General features: G+C 47.1%; 1 protein-coding gene across 6 annotated transcripts in view; it reads left to right on the top strand.

The window, feature by feature from the left end:
* Positions 1 to 15,003, top strand: part of DPP3 (dipeptidyl peptidase 3) — a 38,890-nt gene extending 23,887 nt beyond the window's left edge. For all 6 annotated transcript variants that reach the window (XM_086676831.1, XM_086676830.1, XM_086676833.1 and 3 more), the window contains exons 12-18: positions 40 to 132; positions 1,473 to 1,535; positions 1,631 to 1,755; positions 1,877 to 1,997; positions 3,073 to 3,252; positions 11,136 to 11,298; positions 14,480 to 15,003. In XM_086676831.1, coding sequence (XP_086532957.1) covers positions 40 to 132; positions 1,473 to 1,535; positions 1,631 to 1,755; positions 1,877 to 1,997; positions 3,073 to 3,252; positions 11,136 to 11,298; positions 14,480 to 14,652 — 918 coding nt within the window. In that variant the 3' untranslated portion in view covers positions 14,653 to 15,003. The remainder of the gene's footprint in view (positions 1 to 39; positions 133 to 1,472; positions 1,536 to 1,630; positions 1,756 to 1,876; positions 1,998 to 3,072; positions 3,253 to 11,135; positions 11,299 to 14,479) is intronic.
* The last annotated feature ends 217 nt before the right edge of the window (positions 15,004 to 15,220 follow it).

Raw genomic sequence — 15,220 nt, 5'->3', positions numbered from 1 at the left:
GGGGCGGCAGACAGCGTGGGTCTCTACTTGTCTTGGCAGGACCTGTACATCCGCTGGAAGGGGCCCTCCTTTGATGTGCAGGTGGGACTGCACGAGCTGCTGGGACACGGCAGCGGCAAGCTCTTTGTGCAGGTGAGAACGCGCCTGCAGCTCCCCTCCCCCAGGATCAACTCCACCCTGGATGAGTCTGCTTCAGTCTTTGCGCTCAGGGGTTCTGGGTTAGCTGGGGAAAATGGCCCCTTAATGAGGGGAGTTCCTATCTCTCCCTCCCCTAAGATGTCCCAGGAGCCTCAAGGGTGCAGGGCCTGCAGGACAGTCCAGCTGCGGTCTGAACAGGAAGACTTGCGAGGCTCAGGCCAGGGAAGCCTGCCCTGGGGGTGTGACTCAGATAGCCCCAGGGACAGGGAGGCTCCGAGGGGCAGTCTCTGGATGCGCCCAGTCCTGAGGCTGCAGCATGGTCTGTCTGTTCTACTTACTGTTCCCTGGAGCCTGTACCTCTCCAGGTATTACAGGGAGTCACTTCTCCCCAGGGCAGCCCCTTCCTGCCAGCCGGCCAGAATGGCTGGAGCCCCTTTGACAACCACTCAGGGAGTATGGAGAAGACAGACAGCTTTTCTGCCAGGCTGAGAAGAGCCCATCCTGGACTGCTAGCATGGAACTGCACAAATGAGATGACCAGAGGCGGCTGGGGCCAGGACATTGGAGGGAGCGGGGTTCTGGGTTGGGCCTGTGCCCTGTGAGTTGGGGCACCTCACTGAGTGGGGTGGGGCTGGAGGTCAGGAGGATCCAGAGAGCAGCTAGTGGGGACGGCAGCCTGGCATTGGGCCCTGTGCAGGCTTTGAAGTCACAGGGAAATGTGGATAAATGTGGCTACGCTATGTCCTTGGATAAGTCAGTTCTCCTTAGTGAGCCTCATTTGGCCCATCTGCAAAACAGGGACCCTGACTCCTACCACATGGGCTATTGTGAGGAATAAAAGCAAAGCCCTCGGGCTTGCCTGATGCAGTAGGCCCTCTGAAAATAGGTGTTATTGTTGAGATAGTGTGCACGAAGGTTATGTGCTCTGATTCCACTTTGGGGCTGAGAGTCTCTGAGCCTCAGTTTCCTCCTCTGTGGATGAGGGTGATAGGACCTCCCTCGGGGTGGGGGGGGCAGTTATGAGGAATAAACGGCAGGTGCATAAAAGACACTTGGCACACGGAGTGGATAGCTTATTTGAGGCAGAGAATCACAGGCTGTGGGCTCTTCCAGCGTGGCAAGGGGCTGGGAAACACACAGGGGGGCAGCAGCCAAGCTTTCTGGCCCACCCACTGATACATGTCTGGGGTCTGGAGATCCTGGGTCTGGGTTTTCAAGTGACTGGGGGTTCTGAGAGGGCAGCCAGTGTCACAGGACTCAGGTTTGGAGGCAGCAGCGTGCGGATGGCCCTTGAATCCCCGGGCTGAAGTCCTGGTGTCATGACCCTTCTGCAGGATGAAAAAGGAGCATTTAACTTTGACCAGGAAACAGTGATCAACCCAGAGACGGGGGAGCAGGTGAGGGCGGCCTCGGTGGAGCCCCAGGGTGCTGGGCTGGGCGTGGCTGGGGGAGCAGCTGCCCCTAAGCCTGCTTCCTGGGCCTCCTCTCCCAGATTCAGAGCTGGTACCGGAGCGGGGAGACCTGGGACAGCAAGTTCAGCACCATCGCCTCTAGCTATGAAGAATGCCGGGCTGAAAGCGTGGGCCTCTACCTCTGCCTCAACCCCCAAGTGCTAGAGTATGAGCACCAGGCATGGGGGGTGGGCCTGCTGTGTAGACGGAGGGTGTGCTGGCCGAGGGGTGGGTCAAAACCCAGGCAGCCTCTGACTGGCCCTGCCACCACCCTGTCCCTCCACCAGGATCTTTGGCTTTGAGGGGGCTGATGCGGAAGATGTGATCTATGTGAACTGGCTCAACATGGTTCGGGCCGGGCTGCTCGCTCTGGAGTTCTACACCCCTGAGGTGTCTAGCTGGAGACAGGTAAGGACCAAGGTCAGGATTCTAGGTGTAAGGATTGGACAACCATATCTACCTACAAGGTACATGAACTGGGTTTAATCCCAGCCTCTACTGCCTATGGTCGGGGGTGGGGAGGGGGGTGGGGAGGGTAAGTCACACTGCTGTGAGCCTCAGTGTCCCTGTCTGTGCAATGGGTGTAATAATCCCCCTGCCCCCTTCTGATGGCAAATCAGATGAGGTGATTTTACTATGACTGCTAATAGTTGACTTGTGTAGGACTTACTCCGTGCCACACACGTTTCTAAGCACTTTACCTGAATTGACTTATTTGTTCCCAGTGTCAACCCCAGGAGGTAGGTGTGTTATTACTCTCATTGTAGACATGAGGCAGTGGAGGCACAAAGAGATTAAGTAACTTGTTGGTAAGTAGCAGAGCCAGGATTCAAATCCAAGCGGTCTGCCTCCAGAGCTTTAGGCTAGACTGGTCAGTTATGAGATGTGTTTCGGAAATAAGGTAAGCAGTAGGGACGTTTTTGAAAGTTATACAAGTATGTTCTAAGGAGGCGATCTTATGTCATCAAAAGAGCACACGTTTTAGAGTCAGGAAACTTAGGTGTAAGTCCTTGCTCTCTGTAACAGCTGTGTGATCCTCAGCAAGTCCGTTCACCTCTCTGGGCCTCTGTTTTGTCATCTGTAAACTGGGGATCCTGATGCTCACTTGGTCCCACTGTTGAATGCAAACAAGATGTGGAGGAGAAGGTGCTTGGTGACCTGGACTGCGCGGGACCCCCGGAGCCATCTGCTATCATCAGGGTGGGGTTTGGAGCAGAGAAAGGCATAGGGGTTGGTAAAGGGGAGCACAGGGCTCACGGTTCTGCCTGGGAATGGCCTTCCTATTTCCCAGGAAAGCCTGTCTTCCCTTGTGAGCAGAGAAGGGAGGAAGCACTTAAGGCAGAAAAAGGCCCACGGAATGAGGGAGAATACGATGGTAAGAATTAATTGACAGTTAATGAGCACACGCTGTATGTTAGGCCCAAGCTCTTGATATGTCTTCCATTAGGGCTGCAAATGATTCCTTTCTTCTTGGCTCTGGCAGGCCCACATGCAGGCCCGGTTTGTGATCCTGAGGGTCTTGCTGGAGGCTGGCGAGGGACTCGTTACTGTCACTCCCACCACAGGCACTGATGGGCGGCCAGATGCCCGCGTCCGCCTTGACCGCAACAAGATCCGGTCTGTGGGCAAGCCTGCCCTGGAGCGGTTTCTCAGGAGACTTCAGGTAAGCAGGGGCCTCTTGCCCTCCAGACTTGCTCTCCAGCACCACCTTGTAGCCTTCTGATCATCCGTTTATTTATTAATTTATTTTTATTTATTTATTCAGTCATTCGACAAGTCTGTATACCGAGTGTTACCACGTGCCAGGCACTGAGATGAAGGGAAGGCTTACTACCGAGAAGGGAAACAATAAACATGTGAACAATTAGTGAATGAGATCATTTCAAATCACGAAAAGACCTGTACAGGCAGTAAAACTTGGTGATGTGATAGCAAGTGAGATTGGAGGGGAAAGGGATGCAGAGCCCCCTTAGCCTGGGTGGTCAAAGAAGGCTTCTTGGAGGAGATGGTATTTAAGCTGGAACTTGAGTGGCAAGGAGGAACCTTGGCTGCGAGAAGATGTGAGAGCAGAAGAAACAGGAAGCACAACGTCTGGTTTGGGGATTGGAATGAGCTTCGTGGGTTGAGGGACAGGAGGAGGCCTGGAGCTTAGTAGGTAAAGGACAGTGGTCAACGTGGCCCTGGCTGCTCTCCCATGTCGGGATGCTTAGAGCCGGGACCTTTGGGGGTTCTGGTGTCAGTATTAACCAGCTGTGTGATTGGGGCAACATACTCTGCCTTGCTGGGCACCACTTTTCTCATGTGTCAAATGGGATACATTCCCTGCCTCACCTGGCAGGAATCACATGAAACGACATACTGAGATAAAATGTCGTGTTCTCCAAGCCAGCGTGACGTTAGGTGTGGTCCATGGATCACCAGCATCAGCATCACCCAGGAGCAGGCTACAAATGCAGATTCTTGGGCACCACCCCAGACCTGATTCAGAAGTTGTGAGAGCAGGGTCCAGGAATATGCATGTTTACCTGCCTGCTAGGTGAGTCTGACACTCAGCAAAGTTTAAGAGCCACTGAAGGCTTGCTCTTCATGGTGCAGCGACTTCCATTGGAGCGGGGTCCTGCCAGCTTTTTCAACCAGTAGAAGGCCCAGCTTTTCAAATCAGCAAATACCTCTGTGTTTATACTCCTGCCTATTTCCAGAAAAGCATTTTTTTTCTTTTTTTTTTTAAAAAACAATGATGTATTATTTTTTTTTAATTTTTTTTTTAACGTTTATTTATTTTTGAGACAGAGCATGAACGGGGGAGGGTCAGAGTGAGGGAGACACAGAATCCGAAACAGGCTCCAGGCTCTGAGCTGTCAGCACAGAGCCCGACGCGGGGCTCGAACTCACGGACCGCGAGATCGTGACCTGAGCCGAAGTCGGCCGCCCAACCGACTGAGCCACCCAAGCGCCCCAAGAAAGGCATTTTTTTAAATAAAAGATATTTGGCCGTTAAAGTAAAATTAGAAATTAAACGTCAGTAGATGCAAAATGCAGTATGATGTCTTAGATTCTGGAATAGAAGAAGGCCATTAATGGGACAACTAGTGAAATCTAAATTAGGTCTAGAGTTTAGTTGTTAGTAATGTACCAATTTTGTACAATGTTAACAACAGGAGACGCTGGGCAAGGGTCATATGAGAACTCTTTGTTTTATCTTTGCAGCTTTTCTGCATATCTGAATTATTCCAAAATAGTTTGTTAATAGTAATAACAACAACAAGTCACTAGGTGAAGGAGTCAAATCTCCCAAATCCTAGGCCAATATTGAACTGTGACTGAGTATTGAACAAGCACAAAGTGTTCCGTTCTAGGGACTGAACCAGTTCAGTCTCTGTATAAGAGGAATCATTCAGCAGGATGGACAGTGACCTCAGCAATAGTTTTACAGAAGAAACAGAATATGGAAGCATTTCTGGTGTGGCTCTTTGTTTTATTAGCCCCTTAGTAAAAGCCAAGAGCACAGCAAGGAGACCGCAAGCAGGGAAGATGAAGGCATTTCCGTAAGGAGAGGCTTCAGCCGGGGTCACACACACAGTCCATTTTGGCCCACCGTGTATTGTGAAAATTGTCAAGGTTGGGTATAAATCTGTATTTCTGTCTTCTTGGAAGGACTGGCATCAGTAGGCTCAAGTCCCATGTGAACAAGATGCTGAAACTAAGCAGGAGCCACCATATTTGGACATCTGGGCATGGCAGGACTCTCCAGTTTGCCAGGTCTACTCCCTACTACCTATACCTGCCTTAGTCAGGTTTATGAAACCATCTGCCTCCCACTGGCATCCGTGTTACCAGCTCTCTGGTTTAAGCTCATGGGGTCTGACATGTCAGCTCGGTGAATGTGTGTTCAGTATTTCCGTGTGCTCAGTACTGTTGGGAAGACAGAAAGACAAGATGTTCTCTTTAACTGATCCCTCAGAGGTCCCCGTTGGTTTTCTTTACTAGAGCTAATAACCTTGTAACCCTGGGTCTAAGAGGAAGAGGCTTACCTGGTGGGAGCCCTAGCAGGAGTCCTACTTTGCCACCTGCAGATCAGCAGAAGTAAGGATCAGACCCACAAAATGTCAGATACTTGGAAAAAAGTCACATGGAACTCCCAGAAATAAACTATCCAGCCAATGAAACTAAAAATAGGCAGGTTAAACAAGTTTTAGATTCAGCTAAAGATAAAAGAAAATATACAGCAGGTAGCACTGAGACAAAGATAGAAATTTTAAAAGAGGGGCGTCTTGGTGGCTCAACTAGTTGAGCATCCAACTCTTGGCTTCAGCTCAGGTCATCTCACAGTTCGTTTTTGGGCTCTGCACTGAGCATGGCGCCTGCTTGAGATTCTCTCTCTCTTCCCCCCTGTCTCTCTCTCCTGCTCTGCTCTCTTTCTAAACACACACACACACACACACACACACACACAAACAAAAAACTTAAAAAGGAAAAAAAAAAGAAAATTTAGAAGAGAAGTGGAGAGTCATGGGAGACAATGTGAAAAGGTCTAAGGAAGTAAACTGAAACTTTAAGAGGAAAGGAGAGAGAGAGGGAGGGGGAAGACATATTAGAAGAGATAATGGCTGGGAATTTCCTGGAACTGAGTAAAGACCCAATTCATAAGTCCATCAAGTTTTAGAATTCAGGGAGGAGAAGGAAATACATAGAAAATGGAAGGGGAAAAATCACAAATGTAAGAGCAGACACAAAGGAGCTGAAATACAACTATGGAGAAGACCAACAAGTCCAAAGTTGATTATTTGAAAAGATAATAAAATCGACAAACATTTGACAAGGTTTGTCAAGAAAAAGAGCGAAGACAGAAATAAAAGAGAAACTTAAAGGGCACATAAGTACAAATATATCAGAAACTTACGTCAATAAAATTCACAACTTTGTTGAAGTGGACAAATTCTTAGACAAATAAAACATACTGAAGTCCACTCATGAGTGTAGATGACTCGAATGGTCCTTCAGCCATTATAAAAATTAAACCAGTGATCTAAAGTCTTCATACAAAAAATACTAAGAGTTTTATAGGTGAATCCTTCAGAATATTCAAGTAACAGGTCGTATCAACCTTACATAAACTCTTCCAGATAATGGAAAAAGAGAGAATGTTCTCCACCTCATTTTATAATGCTAGTTTGACCTGGATACCAAAGTCAAAGATAGTTCCAAAAAGGAAAATGTAAATACCAAAATTCTAAACAAGATCCTAGCATACCAAATCTAGAAAATACCAACTTGGATTTATCCCAGAAATGCAAGGTTTATTTAGCATTAGAAAATACATTTATGAAAATTGAATATTAACAGATTAAAAGAGAAAAACCACAGTCATCTCAATAAATTTAGAAAAAGCTCTTAAAGACCCTTTATATCCATTTATGATAAAAAAAAAAAACTCTTTAAAAACTCAAGAGTTTAGGGGCATCTGGATGGCTCGGTTGAGTGTCCAACTTTGGCTCAGGTCATGATCTCACAGTTTGTGAGTTCAAGCCCCTCATCGGGCTCTGTGCTGACAGCTCAGAGCCTGGAGCCTGCTTCAGATTCCATGTCTCCCTCTCTCTGCCCCTTCCCCGTTCATGCTCTGTCTCTCTCTGTCTCTCAAAAATGAATAAACATTTAAGAAAAAAAAATTAAAAAACCCAAAAACTCAAGAGTTGAAAAGAATTTTCTTAACTGATAAAGAATATTTCAAAAAATGAAAATAGCTGTCAACCGTTGAAACACTACAACACTCCTTTTAAAATCAGAAAGAAGACCAAAATAAAGTAAAATAAAAATTAGAAAGAAGACAAAAATGCTCCCTATTTCCACTTCTGATCAACAATTTACTGAAGGTCTTAGGTTTTGGAAGGAAACGAGAAGAAAAATGTAAAGTTTAGGCATTCAAAAGGAAGAAACAAAACTCTTCGTGTTGCAAATGATATGACTAGGCAAGGCAAACAAATCTACAAATTGTTGAAATTAATAAAGAGTTTCACAGGGTTGAATAAAGTCCCAAGAGGGTTTTTCATGGAACTTGACAAGCTGATTGCAAAACTTAGATGGAAGCATAAATGATCATGATGAAGAGCCAAGGCAGTCCTGAAGCAAAACCGGTTGGGGGATTCACTCCATCAGATACCAAAATTTATTCTAAGATTATTAAGGTCAGTATAGTCCTGGGGCAGGAATAGACAAACTGACCAGTGGAATGAACCAAGAACCAGGCATTGACTCTCGTAGATGATAGAAGGGACATGGTAGGCCACTGGAGAAGGGAGGGACCATTTAATAAGTCATGCTGAGACAACAGGTTCTCCTTATGGAGAGCCAAACTGGATTTCTACCTTCCGCAATACATAGTCAACACCACGAGATTAAAGTCTTACATAGGAAAGGCAAAATTTTAAACTGGGAGAAGAATATATGACCTCATAGTGAAGGAGAATTTCTCTAAGCACAAGAAGCACCAGCTATCAGGGAAAAGATCAGTCCCTTTAACTACATTCAAAATAGCTTTGGGATGCCTGGGTGGCTCAGTTGGTTAAGCGTCTGACTCTTGGTTTCGGCTCAAGTCGTGATCTCACAGTTAGTGGGTCAGGCTCCACACAGATAGTGCAGAGCCTGCTTGGGATTCTCTCTCTCCCTCTCTCTCTGCCCCTCCCCACCTGAAAATAAATAAATAAAAACTTTAAAAAGTAATTGGCTTTCATTGGAGAACCTGGCTGGCTAAGTGTGGAGGGTGAGGCTGTTGATCTCAGTATTGTAAATTCAAGCACCATGTTGGGTGTAGAGATTTTTTTTTTTTTTTAATTTTTTTTTTTTAATGTTTATTTATTTTTGAGACAGAGAGAGACAGAGCATGAACGGGGGAGGGGCAGAGAGAGAGGGAGACACAGAATCGGAAACAGGCTCCAGGCTCTGAGCCATCAGCCCAGAGCCCGACGCGGGGCTCGAACTCACGGACCGCGAGATCGTGACCTGGCTGAAGTCGGACGCTCAACTGACTGCGCCACCCAGGCGCCCCTGTAGAGATTATTTTAAAGAATAAAACCTCTAGGGGCTCCTGGGTGGCTCAGTATGTTAAAAATCTGACTTTTGATTTCAGCTCAGGTCATGATCTCACAGTTCATGGGGTCAAGTCCCACTGTCTACACAGAGCCTGCTTAGGATTCTCTGTCTCCCTCTCTATGCCCTTCCACTGCATGCATGCGCTCTGTCTCTCTCTCAAAATAAATGAATAAACATTTAAAAGTTAAAAAATAAGATAAATTAAAATTAAATCTTTAAGATTAAACTAAAAATACAAATAAAAGGGACACCTGGATGGCTTAGTCGGTTGAGTGTCCAATTTTGGCTCAGGTCAATCTCGCAATTTGTGGGTTCAAACCCTGTGTCGGGCTCTGTTCCAACAGCACAGGGCTTGGAGCCTGCTTTGGATTCTGTGTCTCCCTCTCTCTCTCTGCCTCTTCCCTGCTCACATTCTATCTCTCTCTCTCAAAAATAAATAAACATTAAAAAATTAAAAAAAAAAAACAAAAATAGCTTTTACTCATCAAAAGTTACCATAAATAATGTGAGAAGATGAATCTTAAACTAAGATAGGGTATTTACCACATATGTATTAACAAAAGGTTAGTATTTAAATAAAGAACTTAAAAAAAAAAAAAAAGGTGAAGAAAGGACAACCCAACACAAAAATAAGCAAAACTCATGAACTGGAGAGGAAAATGAATGATACATCAACTTATGGGAAGACGTTCAACCTCTTGAGCAATCAGGAAAGCACAGCTTAAACCACATGAGGTTTATACCACTAGCTTGGCAAAAATGAAGAACTGCCAACACCAGCCGGGTATACCAGGTGGTCAGGACTGCCAGCCACTGTTTCTGGGAGCATCGCCTGGTCCAACAACTTTGGAGAACAAGGTGGGCTCATCTAAGATTGAGCATTCCCCTGACCTCTAGACAAATGATCCTCCTAGAGAAACCTGCATCTGTTCATTCTGTTCAGCAGGAGATACAAAGGGTGTCAACAGCGGTGCCAAATGGCAAACAGCACAAGCTGCCCATCAGCATGGGAAGAGATTAAATTGTTTGTGTTTATAAGTGGAATACTGGACAGCAGCGAGATGGGTGAACTATAGCTACAGATGAATCTCAGACATAAATTGAGCAGAAAAAGCAAATCATAGGACATAAGCCAAAGTTAAAATAACATGGTTGAGAGCAGAATTTAGGGAACACAGGGAAACGATAAGCACAGAATCGGGGACTATATCCTCAGACAGGAAGCCCCAGGATGCAGTCAAGAAGGGAGCTAACTTGGGGTGCCTGGCTGGCTCAGTCGGGTAGAGCATGTGACTCTGGATGGCATAAGTTAGCCCCATGTTGGGCATAGAGCCTACTTAATTTTTAAAAATTGGGGGCATCCAGGGGCGCCTGGGTGGCGCAGTCGGTTGAGCGTCCGACTTCAGCCAGGTCACGATCTCGCGGTCCGTGAGTTCGAGCCCCGCGTCGGGCTCTGGGCTGATGGCTCAGAGCCTGGAGCCTGTTTCCGATTCTGTGTCTCCCTCTCTCTCTGCCCCTCCCCCGTTCATGCTCTGTCTCTCTCTGTCTCAAAAATAAATAAACATTAAAAAAAAAAAATTTAAAAAAACTTAAAAAAAAAAAATTGGGGGCATCTGAGTGGCTTAGTCAGTTGGGTGTCCAACTTCAGCTTAGGTCATGATCTTGTGGTTTATGGGTTCGAGCCCTGCATCAGGCTCCATGCTGACAGCTTAGAGCCTGGAGCCTGCTTCAGATTCTGTGTCTCCCTCTTTCTCTGACCCTCCCCTGATCATGCCCTGTCTCTTCTCTCTCTCAAAATAAATAAACATAAAAAAATTTTTTTCTTGGTGTGGGGGCACCTGCGTCAGTTAAACGTCTGACTCTTGATTTCAGCTCAGGTCATGATCTTACGGTTCATGGGTTTGAGCCTCACATCAGGTTCCATGCTGATGGTGCAGAGCCTGCTTGGGATTCTCTCTTTCTCCCTCTCTCTCTGTCCCTCCCCTGCTCATGTGCATGCTCTCTCTCTCTCTCTCTCTCTCAAAAATAAATAAATACTTTTTTAAAAATTTAATTTTTTAAAAAAAGGAAGGAGCTAAGTCAAGCTGGGTGCTGGTTGCATGGGTGTCTTATTATTTTTTATAACCTATGTATTACATTGTTTATGACCCATATGTTATAACCTAATATATATACTGTATATTTTGTGTATGTGAAATAAAAAAAAAAAAGTGATGGTAATGCTTTCTCTGTCCACAGCTCAAATGAGACAACCAAATGAGAAATACTCACTTCACTTTACTGGGCACTTACTATGAGCTAAGCCCTTGATCTACATTTTTCACATATTCAGCACAGTAACACCACGAGAGAGCAGATACTGTCCAGGGCTGGGCACAGTTGGCTGCAGCCCCTGGCAAAGCCCCATGGATGCAGGGGAGGTGCCTGTCATAGGCACTGACTCTTCCTGCCTTCCCACAGGTGTTGAAGTCCACGGGAGATGTGGCCGGAGGCCGGGCCCTGTATGAGGGGTACGCAGCGGTCACTGATGCACCCCCTGAGTGCTTCCTCACCCTCAGGGATACCGTGCTGCTCCGCAAGGAATCTCGGAAGCTCATCGTTCAGCCCAACACTCGTCTTGAAGGTAACAGACTGCTGAGCCTCCTTTGATGGGGGGCCATTCAGGGCCCCATGAGAGACGAGGCCTGGAACCAATCCCTGGGCTCAGGCTACCTGAAGTGACTCCTGCCTCTCTCCCTCCCTGCCACAGTCAAACCCCAGGCCAAACCTCAGGCCAAAACCCCAGGCCAAAACCCCAGGCCAAACCCCAGACCAAACCCCAGGCCAAAACCTCAGCATCTACCACCTCCCTGCTACACACACGGTTGTGCTGCTTATAAGACAGTGACTGGAGGTTTGAGGAAGGCCAGCAGAGCAGGGGCTAGTGGAACAGACAGACTTCAAGCTTATGGGAGGCCAGGAATAGTCCTGGAGAATCAGGCCTCTCGGTGCCTGGGGATGAGGAGAGGTCAGGGCAGGCAGTGAGTTGGAACCCTGCAGGCTGGTGGAACTCTGGGGACAATGTGACTCTGTAGAGCCCAGCAGAGAGATCAGCAGCCCCATGGTCCCTCTCCCTCCTCAAATGATAATCCCATTTCCAGAAGCCTTACCCTGTCTGCGCTGCACTTGTACCTGTTGTATTAGAGGCCCCTGGGGTCCCAGCCCACTGCTGCATTCACTTTCCGCTCCCCTCCTGACCCATCGTTCCTGACTCCTGTCACATGAGTTAGTGCCATACAGTGGTTACCACATGAGCTTCAGAGCTGTTCTGTGACCTTGGCCTAATCATTTAACCTCTCTTGGCTTGGGTGTCTTCAGTCATAGAGCCAGTGTTCGTTGTGTGCTGACACTGTAGTAAACCTAAATTAAGTACTCTCTTCAAGCTCTTAGTGCTTTCCTTGGATTAACCCTTTAAATCCTCACCATAGGGGCGCCTGGGTGGCGCAGTCGGTTAAGCGTCCGACTTCAGCCAGGTCATGATCTCGCGGTCCGTGAGTTCGAGCCCCGCGTCAGGCCCTAGGCTGATGGCTCGGAGCCTGGAGCCTGTTTCCGATTCTGTGTCTCCCTCTCTCTCTGCCCCTCCCCCGTTCATGCTCTGTCTCTCTCTGTCCCAAAAATAAATAAAAAAAACGTTGAAAAAAAAAATTAAAAAAAAAAAAATAATAAATCCTCACCATAGCAGTGCCTGGCTGGCTCTTGAGGTCATGAGTTCAAGTCCCACTTTGGGCATAGCGCTTACTTAAAAAATAAAATAAAAATAAATCCTCACACCATAACCCAATGAGGTAGGTATTATCCCCACTTTACAGTTAAGAAAACAAGCACAGAGACTAAGTTGTTCAAGGCTTACAGCTCTTTACTGGAAGAACCAAGAGCCGAATTAAGAGTGCTCCTCACTACCAGAGTCATGGGCAGTCGTGAAGGCTAAATGAAAGAATTACCTCCGACTGGCAAGGAAAACACATTTAAGAGGCTTATTTCCAACTCTTCACGCTGCACTCCAGAGGCTTCAGGGGATTTGGCCCGGACCCCTAGCAGGCCTCTGGGACCCCTCTTCCCTGACTCACTGGCCTCCAGGTTCATGGCCTTTCCATTTCCCTGAGCTTGCCCCCTGAGGCTGCCATAGCCTTTGCACTCAACGTTTCCTCCGCTGGGTACAGTCCTCCCCCGATCTTTGGTTGGTCCTTCTTGTCATTTTGGTCTCTGTTAAAATGGCACCTCCTGGGAGAGGCTGTCCTTGACCCCTCAACCTAAAGTGATTCCTTCATGCACTGTCACTCTTTGCTATTTTCCTTGCCTGCCTTGCCTCCATGTCAGCGAAAATGGCACATCCCCCGCAAGTAGCTAGTATAGGGCCTGGCACACAGGAGCTGCTCAATGCACGTCAAATGAGTAATCGTGCCAGACACATAATAAATGCTCATTACAACAGCATTGCTCTGCTTGTCCAGCCCTATGTGGGCCCTTGGGGATGGAGCAATGAATCAGACCCAGGCCCTTGCCTCAAGAGTTCACAGTCCATTAGGAATAAGGCCTAGAGAGAAATGATCACACCCAGGGAGTGTTAATAAGCACCCAAGAGGCCCAAACGGTGATCTGAACACTTAGAGAAGGTCACATTCACCTTCAGGGGAATCGGTGAAGCTTCTGGGGAGGAAGTGGTTAAACTAAGCCTGAAGAGCAGGTTGGATTTTCAAAGATGTGGTGGTGGTGGTGGTGACTAACTTTTGAGGACTTTTATGTGGTAGTCACTGGGTAAAAACTTCCTGTGATTAACTCCCAGCAACCCACTGAGGAAGTTATTACCCGTATTGAGACACAGAGGAGCTGTGTATTTGTCTGAGGTCAACAGTTAGTGGGTGGCAGAGCCAGGATTTGAACATGGGCTGTCCGAACCCAAAGCCTGTGGTATTAGCTACATACACCCCGCAATGCCACAAGAGCACAACAAGGTTCTATGAGTGGTAAAGCATTGGAAGTATGTTGGAGGGACATTCTTCCCATGAGTACTCAGGGGACCCCCAGAACAGCCCGTGAGTTAAATGGGTGCCCTTTTAACTCTGATGGGTTCAGAGATAATGATGCTAGTGATACCTAGCACTTGTTGGGCATTTACTCCATGCATTATCATATTTATCTTTTCATTTTAGAGAGAGAGTGCACAAGTGGGGGAGAGGGGCAGAGGGAGAGAGAGAGAATCTTAAGCAGGCTCCATGCTTAGCATGGAGCCTGACATGGGGCGCAATCCCATGACCCTGGGATCATGACCTGAGCAGAATCAGATGCTCAACCGACTGAGCCACCCAGGTACTCCTGTGCGTTGTTGTATTTAGTCACCATAGCTTCTTGAGAGAAGAGGTACTATGCTCATTCCCATTTTATAGATGAGGAAAGTGAGGCTTAGAGAGCTTGTGAAATTTTCCCAAGGTCCCACAGTAGTCAGAGATGAAGCAGTTGCTGGACTGTAAGCTTTTGGAGGTCAAGGACTATCTGTTTAACCTAACATGGCACTAGAGTATATACTCATTAAGTGAATGAATGAATGAATGAATGAATGAGTGAATGAGTGCAGCAATTTATTGACTACTCCCCCTTTAACACTTCCTTCTTCATAGAGTTATTATAAGGATTAAATTAGATAATAAAACACCGAGCACGATTCTTGGCACCTGGTAACTACCTGCTTCTATGATTATGATTATCTGCTTCCCTATTAAGACCTTTCCCTGTTGCTGTTTTTTTTTTTTTTTTATCCTCCTCCCCAGGCTCAGAAGTGCAGCTCCTTGAGTATGAGGCCTCGGCTGCTGGTCTCATCCAATCCTTCTCTGAGCGCTTCCCAGAGGACGGGCCCGAGTTGGAGGAGACCCTCACCCAACTGGCCACAGCTGATGCCCGGTTCTGGAAGTGCCCCAGTGAGGCCCCATCTGGCCAGGCTTGAGACCGATTTATGCAGCTCCTCCCTCAACTCCATCAAACCACGTGTATGCTAGGGGAGGAGCAGGAGCTCAGACCTTGGTGCTACCTCAGCCGAGGGTGGTGACACTAACCTCTTCCATTTGTCAGCACTTTCCAGTTTACCAAGTGCTTCTCCTGTGTTATCTCATTTGATCTGCACTGCCCTTGGTAGAGTGGGCAAGGCCAGGCTCCTTATTCTGCTTGCCAAGTGAGGGAATGGAAGTTGTGAGAAGTGACCTGTCTAGATCCTGCAGGACTCAAAACCTCTCCCAATCCAGTGCTCTTCATGTATTACTTTTATAACCAGAAAAATAAATATTAGAAACAACCACCATCTTTGTGATCTGTGTGAATCCTTGCGTTTGCCTCACTTCTCACTTGTTCCCAGGAGGGTAACGGGAGCCCTGGGGAAGGGAAGGGAGGTCAGTTTTAGGCTCCCCTCTACAATAGGATTTTGATATCACCTCTAGATGGTACAAGACAAACACAAAAAGGAACATAGAGCCATTTTTCCAGTCCTCCTTTGTGGCATTTCCTGTATTTTAAAATAT

This window comes from Puma concolor, chromosome D1, assembly GCF_028749965.1.
Source record: "Puma concolor isolate L17-30 chromosome D1, mPumCon1.1.hap2, whole genome shotgun sequence".
In the NCBI taxonomy this organism is placed as follows: domain Eukaryota; kingdom Metazoa; phylum Chordata; class Mammalia; order Carnivora; family Felidae; genus Puma; species Puma concolor.
Note: the sequence above shows the minus strand (reverse complement) of the source record. Positions and strands in the feature narration are given on the sequence as shown.